The sequence below is a fragment of the Trypanosoma equiperdum genome, assembly GCF_001457755.1.
Source record: "Trypanosoma equiperdum strain OVI genome assembly, contig: ctg_491, whole genome shotgun sequence".
Taxonomy (NCBI): Eukaryota; Euglenozoa; class Kinetoplastea; order Trypanosomatida; family Trypanosomatidae; genus Trypanosoma; species Trypanosoma equiperdum.
The window spans coordinates 7,070-17,545 of NW_027124411.1; the positions used below are offsets into that span (position 1 = coordinate 7,070).

At 46.8% G+C, this 10,476-nt stretch overlaps 2 protein-coding genes across 2 annotated transcripts; both read right to left on the reverse strand.

The window, feature by feature from the left end:
* Positions 1 to 700: 700 nt before the first annotated feature.
* On the reverse strand, positions 701 to 2,251 carry TEOVI_000207200 (guanine deaminase, putative; the record flags this gene model as incomplete). The annotated part of the gene is made up of 1 exon (XM_067225199.1): positions 701 to 2,251. The coding sequence occupies one exon, from the start codon at positions 2,249 to 2,251 to the stop codon at positions 701 to 703; it is 1,551 nt and encodes a 516-aa protein (XP_067081300.1).
* A 2,278-nt stretch (positions 2,252 to 4,529) lies between these two features.
* On the reverse strand, positions 4,530 to 8,261 carry TEOVI_000207300 (Adenylate and Guanylate cyclase catalytic domain containing protein, putative; the record flags this gene model as incomplete). Its single annotated transcript, XM_067225200.1, has 1 exon — positions 4,530 to 8,261. One exon carries the CDS (start codon positions 8,259 to 8,261, stop codon positions 4,530 to 4,532), a length of 3,732 nt encoding a protein of 1,243 aa, XP_067081301.1.
* Positions 8,262 to 10,476: the final 2,215 nt, after the last annotated feature.

Genomic DNA, 10,476 nt, shown 5'->3' on the forward strand with positions numbered 1-10,476 from the left:
AAAAACGACGGGGAATGTGATTAAGTGCTTCAGATGTGTTAAGGTAGCGGTGAGAGCATATTTATTTGAGCTAACGCCGAATACTTTTAAAAAGGTTCAAGTGATTTGCATTGTTTATGTGCAGTTATTTTAGGAACTGGAACATGGACCACGATGACTCTCTAGCACCAACTATTAAAGGAGCCTGTGAGCGGCAAAAAGTAAAGAAACATGATGGCGGTGGAACGTCAAATAAAGCGAGTGAGTTTGCTTCGCTCTCCTTCTCTCCAATTTAATGTTACGAAAGAAAAGACAAACGCTGAAAACCCACACGTGGCCAGGCCTAACATGTAAATCCACTTCAAATGCTGACATCCAATCCCTCAGTCGTTGGCCCCTTAAAGATCACACGGCAAAAGTTTAGTGGAAAAAAGTAGCTGTAATATTAAAAAAAAAACTAACATTATTTTCCCCAAGTCACTCCGGCACATACACTCCCATATTCTTTTTTTTCCTGTGCATTGTCACCATTGAGTGGCAGGAACAGTAATCAAACCACTTGCTGACGATGTTCCTCTGCCAATATTCCTCAAACGAACGAACACGTCAAAAAAGAAAAAAAAGAAATCAGCCAGTACATACGCGACACCGGATTTGATTATTCAAATAAGTAACCGGTCTCGCATTTTTAAAAAAAAAGGAGCTAAATGCAACAGAGTTCCTAAAGTTCTACCCTCCCGTGGACCAAGCGGCCGGCCACATATGTCTGAACAACGTTTGCTGCGGACGCACCGTAGACAATTTTGTCAAAGATGTCACGGGGTCCGTCAAGACCTTGAAAGATGTGCACACCGCCAGTAGGAACGGAAACATCCACAACAACTGCATCAAAGTGAAATCCAACGGCGAGCCGACCAACTTTAAGATCCAAAGCCTCACCTCCACGTGTTGTCGCCAACCAAAAGGCCTCCACAGAATTGATGCGGCATGAAGTTGAATCTCGTGACTCTGCAGCTGAACCGCCAACACGCGGGTTTTCCCCCTTTTTTCCGTTTGAGTCTTCCGCTTTGCTTTGCTCCGGATTGGCATGACGCCGGCCACCACGTTCCTCCTTTGAAGTTGTTGGGTCAACACCACTCTCAAGTGCACGAGCGGCCATTAAGGCATCACGGGCGGCATCCCAAATTGCAGGTGAAGGTCCCCCGGAGATATCCGTCCCGAGACCGACGCGCAGCCCGAAGTCCAAAGCACGACGCAGCGGGAAAACGGCACCTGAAAAATAAAAGTTCGAAAGCGGACAATGCGCCACCGCGGAACCACGAGAACACAAAAGTTTCATATCCGCATCTGAGAGGAAATTTCCGTGAGCGAGGACCGTGCGCCGAGTCAGCAGGCCGGCATCATCCAGAGCGAAGGCGTCTGGTTTACCACAGCGCTCCAACACGTGGTGATGCTCCCAGTCGCTCTCCGACACGTGTGACTGCACGTGGCAGCCGTACTTGGCGACCAGACGACCAAGACCCTGAAGCGCCTCATCGCTGCTTGTTGGAATAAATCTCGGGACTACAGCAGGGAGCACAAGAGGACTGCTATTGTCATTGCCGGGAAGCTTGCGGACAGCCTGAATAAAAATTTCGGAGCGTTCAATAGATTCCTGGGGGCTTGCATCCCGGTAATAAGCTGGGCACTGCGATGCCAAATCCATTGCAACGCGGCCAACGACGGCGCGCTGACCTTTCTCGAGGCATACGCGTGCCAGCAAAAGACTTGCTTCCACGTGGATTGTAGCGAAGTACACAGCTGTCGTAGTTCCGTGTGCCAATAATGTTGAAACAAGGGAGTTGTATGATGTGGCTGCAAAGTCGAGGTCGGCGTACTTCGCCTCGAGTGGAAAAGTATACTCATGCAGCCATATTTCGAGCGGCCGATCAAGCGCCTTTCCAAGCTGGGGCCACTGTGGTGCATGCACATGGAGATCAATAAGACCTGGAAGAAGATATTGGTGGTCTTTCAGCACTGTGAGTGCTCCGGACCTCCGGGCTTCCTTAAGCGTTTGCTCGTATGTTTCATTGTCGCTTTTCCCTCCACAACCACTTCCACTGCCGCCGCTCACACCGCTTTCATTTTTTATGTCATTGGGTTGGAGGACAGCGGTAATACAGCCGTCAGCACCAACGCAGACAAGAGAGTGGGGAGCGAAAATTAAGGTGTCACGCGCAGGGGCCTCAATGAGAGTCCCAAGGAAATAACGCACAGGCACGGCGGTTTCCATTGTTTGCAAATGAATGCGATTAAAAAATAAAAATAAAGCGGCGCAAAACGACCCCTAAGCCGTTAGATGCGTCGTTACCACTGTTCTTAGCACAGCGTAGTTGAGACAACACCAATAATAATGATAATGGTAATAAGTACAATAATTCCGGAAGGAATTGTATTTGGGGTTGCTATGTGCTTTTTAAAGCCATGAAAAGTAAGGAAGAAGAAGGCACTTTTACCGTTGCGAAAAATGAACAGAGTTATTTTTTTCTTCGAATTAAAAGCACAGCAGCCAGTTGGTTGCCTTCGCGGGCGCAAGAGTGCACCGTTTCCGATGAATACATGTGTAAACTGTACAGCGGTACACAGGAGAGAAGAAAAGGTAGAAAAAACTGCAAGCTCCACCCTAAATATTATCGGCCCAAGTGAAATGGTAGGGAGAAAAGCGAGCGCCAGAAAGAAGTATACAAGCACTATTCTACGATATTTAAAACATGCTTTCCATGTTAGTTTAGTAAGAGCTATACCAATGTGCAAATATTGAAAGAAGTGGCATCCGCCATACGGTTCTCCAGCATAGACAGAGGGAAATATACTTAATCAACACAACAAACTATCGAACACTCCGACAAACCATATAAGATCACTGGCACTTGCCTTCCACCTTCATATGGTAAATTGGACAGACGAAGAATTGACTAAAGCTCCTAAGCTTTCGCTTGTGACATGGGCAAGCGGCAGCAAACAAGTCGCACGGGCAACTGCTTATGCACTGCTGACCACGGATTTGTGAGAGTCGGCAAAAAAAAAAAGAAAGAAGACGCATAATGTTTTTCACAATTCATCCACCAACACAGTACAGTGGGATTAATAAACAAATTCCCTCCATACTTTTAACCTTTCCATGCAGTGCCTGCATTAAAGTGAAGGGAGTGTTCATAGTGGTGACGTCAGCCTGTTTTCTTGATAACCCTCTTCTGTTGTTATTAACACCTAGATACCACAGAAAGAGATAAACTGAGAACCCCAACACATTGGACCAGCGAGACTTAAATTACCAATAACTCACTTTTCTTTTATTTGCCTTACGTACCTCTCCCCACTCCCCCAAAATTCAAAATACTGTAGTAAACAACTTTTTGATCTCATAGAGGAAGAATGCGCACCTAACGTTTTGTTACCTGCCAATAGCAGTGCTGACAGCACCACAACCGCAGCGAATATCAAATAAAATCGCACAACTACAGACCAATGGACGAGAGCTGCCGTGTAGTGGCACCCACCCCCCTGCAAAAATAAAAAAAAGGAGGAGGTAACACACCAGACGCCACAACCGGGATGAAAACAGCAGCGGTTCCTTGTGAGTTCACGCAAGCAGAAGCCAACAAAAGTGACATATGCACACGCAACACGGAGTGTCATCACCCCGATATTTATGCGCCTCACTGGTAATTCATGTGCAGCGGTTCAAGCAGCAACCACACCTCGCTCTCCCCTCTCCTCTGATGGACAGGATCAGTTTACCGTACCTTTGAACCACTAGGGACGTTATGGAGGTACATGCGGCATAGGAAAAAAAAACAACGCTACAACGGCTACGAGCGGCATCGCCCCACTAATAACTGACAACCCCAAAAGAAAGAAAGGAGTAACAGGTGAGGTAAAACAGTCGGATGCAAAAGCAAACACGACGGTGTTGCATGGACACTTGCAAAGGTTCAGTTGGAGATATTGCGTCACAATGCAGTGGGATTACAAACAGGAATCAACAAAGCAGTGATGATAATAACAATAATAATGACAGATCTCGAACACGCATACTATTAGCAACACCTGCTCCAAAAAATAAAAAAATCAAAGGTAGATGAGAAGCGGTGGCGACGGGGGAACGTTAGAGAAAGGAGTTGAACATCTTCCCAGTAAACATGCCACAACGGATAGAGAGGGAAAACGATTACGGAAGAACAGAACCGAAAACCAGCAAATACCCTGACGAGGTTGCTTGCCGCTTCAGCATTCTTCACGAAAAAAAGAAAGGAAGAAGGAACGGGACTAGACACATTTGCTCATTGCCACGTCGAAAATAAAATAGACAGAAAAGAAGTGAATCAGTTAATAAGAAATCAAGAAGAGGCGGGTACATGTCCCTGCCCCCATTTAAGGTATGAGTATACAAATTGTAGATGAAACAACTAGTCAACTATTGCGCATTGCGAATGTAATAAGCTATGTGTATATACACGAAAAGTGGAAAACCAAGTGAGACAAAGAAAACTGCAGTGTGCATTATTTCGCTAAGCTTCAGGGCTCTGGGTTGCCTCTGCCTCAAATTCCCGAAGCCGGTTCGACATTATAATCACAGACGCACTTCTCAGCGTACTGACGGTACGCTCACCACCGCTGTTTGCACAGAGGTCAACGACACGACCGACCTTGACTGAAATCCGACGAATCACATCTTCACAAAAGCCCTCGTCCCATGTTAGCTGTGCGGTCCTGGGAAGCGTGACACGCCACCGTTCGCACAAAGGCACCAGCAGTTTCTGTCGCTGTGCTGCAGTGAAAGTGCCTAGCACAGCCTGCAGGCAACTTGCAATCATCTGCGTTGTTCCATTCATCCCGCTACGGAGAGAACTCGAGTCTCCAGTGGAGGTACTCATTCTATCTTCAAAGTCGTCGCCAAACTCGCGGTCAAGGCGAAGAGCAGCGAAGGTACGGCCAGGCACCGCGTTCAACTGGTATACTTCCATAGGTTGGGGCGCACCAGCAAGTGGTATGCGGCCAAGGGAGACCACATCGAACTGTTCACGCTCTGCTGTGCTCAGTGCAAAGTACGTTGCTTGCGTCAGTACTACCTGGCCACCGTTCGCAACGCTCTCCGTCCGCGCGGCCATGTCTGTCACCTTCCCGTAGTAGTCGTAGCCCTTCGTCACTTCATCTTGTCGGATTTCGCACAGTCCGGTGTGTATCCCGATACGTACGCGTAGACCTTTCCAGAGAGACCGGTACACTTCGGGGTCGAGGCGCGCGGACGGCGGTTTGTATTCATTGTCGTCATCTGCACGCTGCTGCTCAAACTCACGATAGGACTCGTCGAAGGCACTGGTTCCCCAGTCTGCAGAAAAAAACCGTTGCTGCAGGCCTTGGGCAAGACTCGATGCGGCAAATGCACTCTTGCACGCGATCATGAATGAGTCCCCAACCGTCTTCACTTCATAACACCTGTAGTGGGTGATCAGCGAGCGAATCAAACGGTGATGCGCGGCCACAGCATCGGGCATCAGCTCGGGATGTGCTGCCCATTGTGCAGTACTGCTTTCTACATCTGTAAAAATTAGCGTCACAGGGTCCGCTGGCTCCTTGGGCGCGCTGTCATTGTCGCGTGCGCTGCGGCGCAGACAAAGAAGCACTAGCAAAAGAGCAACAAGCAACAGTAAAATGAAAAGAACTCCAACGATGACACCGGCAAGTCGGCCGCCTGACAACACCTTCGAATACGGGTCTATGTACACCAAAGACGGCGTTGCGCCCGATGTCAGCGGTGCCACCGAAGCGTTCAGCGCACGGTCCATCGACCACACAGAAAGTCGCCTCGCACCATAATTCTTACCACAGAAGTGGTCGCCGCCCTCCGGCGCATCTTTGGTTGAAGGGCATCGCTCCTCCACGAACGGACCATACCGCATGTCGTCGCTGTTTACGACCGAGAGAGTATATATTGCATTGATTATAGAATCCGGTGTCACTTTGTCCATATGAAAGAGCAGCGTTTGAATGAATCTTCCGGTCGCGAAACCAAGCAGTGACAAAGGTGTCCACCGTGGCGAATCAGGCACTGCCGCGTGAAACTTCTGTACAGTAGCCGAAGTCGAGTTAGCCTCTGCCCAGTGAGGCAGACTCGTTGCAAAAAGAAGCCGACCACCGCTTGAACTGCTCTTGAAAGCTTTGACAAACTCAATGTATAGTAGGGCTACGTCAAAGAACAGGACAGCGACACGAACATCCGGGTTACGATCCAGGTGAGACGCTACCACGGCAACGTCGTCCTTGGACAGGCCTATGACAAGCACATCACCGGTTTCTGGCATCGAACCTTCCAGATCTGTACTGCTATCAGGCCCTACCACTGTTCCCATGTGCCCGCCAAAAGTCATCAACATCAGATAAAGCAATCTTTCAATCGAAACCACATCACCACGGCAGACGACAGCGTGCACTACCGTAGAACCTGACCCGACAAAATATTTTACCAGCGCGAATAGCTGCTGCTCCAGTGTCGGAGATAGGTAAATAACTTTCCTCCCTCTATGAGGTAACCCCGGGAGGAGAGAGATGGGGTCAATGAAAGCAGTAGTTTGTAGGGATAGCATAGCATCATCGGCAACTCCAAACACAGCCGTCACTGCCCTGGTGCCCAATTCTGACTCTAACTCTGAGGATGCTTCAGCCGTTTCTGATGTCAGCATATGTAAGAAAAAACGATCAGTTTGCCCCAGACGGCCATCACCAGTGAGAGGAATGGCGCCATCATATATTTCCTCAGCCGCATTTTGCGCAACCGGATCATCCTGCATGAATACCAATAAACCATTCACAGGGGAATGCAACCGAACCTCGTCGTGGTAACAGAGTGATGAATCGACAACTACCTGTCCATCATGTATCACCTCCAAGACATTATCCCTCCCAGCAACGTTGATGTACACTACGTTTCCTCCCTGATTACAGTTACACACAGCACCGCGCTCACCTGCTGTACCCTCACACTCACCACCAAAGTCACCAAACACAAGCTCATCGACGACGTACCGACGTTGACTATACAGAGACTTCTTGAAGGTCTCCCTGTCCTTAATCCAGGCACGACTCCTCAGGGCCTGTGACAGCACCTCACCAACGATCCACCCATACACCATAAGCTTCCCATCCACATAATGATGCTCGAAGTCGTCTGCGCCGCTGAAGATAGTTACGCCCGGATTAGCACTCAGGTATGATCTCGCATCGTCCTGAAAACGCCTGATTGCTTGGTATTGTGTGTCCGTCGCCAGCGGATTCGTGCGCGAGAGCACAATCTGCCCGAGATCAAGTGCTGTATTGGCTGCCTCAATATTGCCGCTCCAAGAGGCAATTGTCAATTCGAGTACCGAAGAAGCAAGAAAGTAGGCGTCTTGGGTACGACTGTCATTCAGCATCTTTACTACAAATCTTACCACATCTTTTGCTGGTGGAGCAAACATGATCACACCCTGTGGACGGGTCACCACGAACTTGTCCCACACGGCATCAAAATCGGAGTCAGCTGCACCTTTGCCATGCGAGCTTGCCACTGTGAAAACACCACATAACTCGCGTCCCAAATGAGACATTAGTTTTATGGCCACCTCATATTCACTATCCCCAAAGGTGAGACCCTGCAGGTACATGAAGCCGATCCGTAGTAAACGCAGGTGAGTTACAGCAAAACGCATCAATGCAATAAGCTCGACAGTGGGTGACACACGCAGGAAGTAGATGTTGGGACTCCAACCGCGCACAGAGCTTGCCCCAGTGGATGGAGCAAATGCAACCAAATTTTCCTTCTGCAAGAATGAACGAGAGGCAGCCAACTGACCGTCACCCATCGGTCCCACCACAACAAAGAATTCATCCTTGTTATCATTTATTGCCCTCTGCAAGAACCTCGGACCCGGAATTCTATACGATGCAGGGTGGATAACTTCAACATTGATGCCTGGGGCAACGGTCCATTGACGGGCTGCCATTGACGCGTTGAAACCGGCATTCATAGAATCGATTAGTCTCCTCCCAACAAAAGGGTGATACAGAAGTGAGTAAACCTTTACCGTTATATTATCCAAAGCTTCCACCGGCGGCATAACCACCACAAGAAACACCAAAAGTAGCGACAACGATGACATGGTAAGGCGGCAGCGAAACTGGTTGATACACGGCACGGGACTATTCTCCATGCGGACCCGTGAAACATCGCGACCGAAGAGAATCGACTGATGAATGGAAATCATAATTTGGAAACTTTGGCCGGTACTGCTAGTGAAACAGGTAAACTAAACGTCCTACAAAGAACAAAGTAAACAATCCCAAACAAAACGCAGACACCAACTAAAACGAAGAATGCTCAACCAACACACAGTGTACCATAATGAATCAATGCCACACACACACACACACACAAATGTTGCTGCAGGAACTAAAGGAAAATACAGTACTAAGGTTGACAAGGAATCAGACAAAATGCGCAACCGTGTAAACAAAATAACAATGGGAACAATGCCAAAGAGGGCGACATATTCCATATTAGATATTTCCGTACACCGCACAAACTAACATAAAACCAAGCATACGTCCCGCGATATCCTTTTTGAAGAACAAGCATCCACCAAGGGGAAAGGGAAAAGGCTCAACACGAAGTATATTTTGACAAGTGAGGCATTTACTTCCTTGAAATGGTATTCGAGTATTGTATGTAACAAGCTTGAGGCAATGGAACCGAACGTTTTTGTTACTGGTACCCCGCGAATTACAGAGGATCCTATAACCACGCCGTTCTCCGATGCCTCAAACAGAAGCTTAAAGGTTTCAGTGTATTCACGTTCTATCAAGTAACATGCACCCTCTGACATCTACAAAACATGATATGAGAGGATGTGTAGCAGCTCCATCGTTTAAATGAGTTAGTCACTTTCAACTTCTTCTTCGAACCACCTCTCATGATTTCTTAACATAAGTCTCTTATTTTTGCTATCATCCGCCCATTGGGAGCACAAGCACGGTCGATTAAGGGCCAAAATCACTCTTCCCCTTTCCGGAAAGATGAACAAAATAACCTTTCAGAATGTTAAACATTGTTTGCAATAAATTTCCTCATCTCAATCTTTGAAAAGAAAAAACTTCAATATCTCAAAAAGCACAGCCACAAGTAGGAGAAAAACATCTTCTTCCGAACCAGACCAAGTTCTCGTTGCGTCCTCTGCTAAAAATAAAGATTAACGTGAAGCCACAAATACAGTCCAAAGAAAAATAAATAAATTTAACCACCCAAGAAATACGTTGAGTGGAAATTAGTCATAAATACTCTTTTTATACCCACTACACTACCAAATCAAGAGTGGATGGTACAGCCACTGAAGGGTACGGCACACACAGGTTTTCCCCTCAATTTGGTGTTAATAATGTTTTTTTCCGTGTAATCACTCATAAAATGGCTTGAAGGGGTGCTTCACCTGCAATCACACCACAATAATAAAATTGAACTATCAGTAAATGTGAAGAATAATGTGACCATCAGCAGAGGCACAAAGGTGTACTTTTCGTTTTCATCTGCTTTCTAATGGGTTTTGTATTTTAATGCGTATTTTCTCACTTGGCTTTGAACTGTGCTGCTAAAGAGGAAAAGGTAGCTTCGTTCCTCCACGAACGAAATAGAGAACGTGTGAAAAAGCATGCCTAACATGCAGATGATTCGAAGCAGCAAAGTACATCCTCAAAAGTATGTTACTTCATATATATATATTTATATATTGAAGGACCGTGAACGAACAGCTGCGTCGGATAATTGAACAGACAAAAACGATAACTGCAGGAAGGAAATGGAAGAATTGACAAAACAGGGCTGCTCCAGAATGCAACAGAACCAACTCTAACAGTGAGGCATTAACTATCCTCTCTTCCAAAATTCACGGGTAGTCCCACACAAAAAAAAATCACTAACGACTTGTTTCTCGTCAAAATGGGACCTGTTGTCTGGTCTACAAGCACTGGGCTCTTAAATGCAACTAGGGGTAAAGAAGTGGGTGTGAGGTACAGACTGCAATAGCATCGTCGTTTAATTGGCCGAACAAATACCTAACAAAAATGAAAGGTAGTATTTGTTAGAGCCAAAAATACAACCTACATATCATCAACAAAACCCCACACTTCACTTGGATCAATGCGAACTTTCTGACGACGCAACGCTCCCACGAACGAAGTTTTAGAAACCTGTGAACCTGACACCGCAGAAAGCCACAACACACAAAACAAATTCCACACACATATTTGCGTATCGTTTTGATAGCTTGGAGTGGATTCAATCAGTAATGAAGTATGTGCGGTAAGGGAGTAATTGTTCTTCGGAATGTTGTCAAAAAATCGTGATCTAAGAAAAATTAAGGGTCACACTACAAACAACAAACTCGTCAGAAACCACCATTATTATATAACACAACATAAAAAAAAATA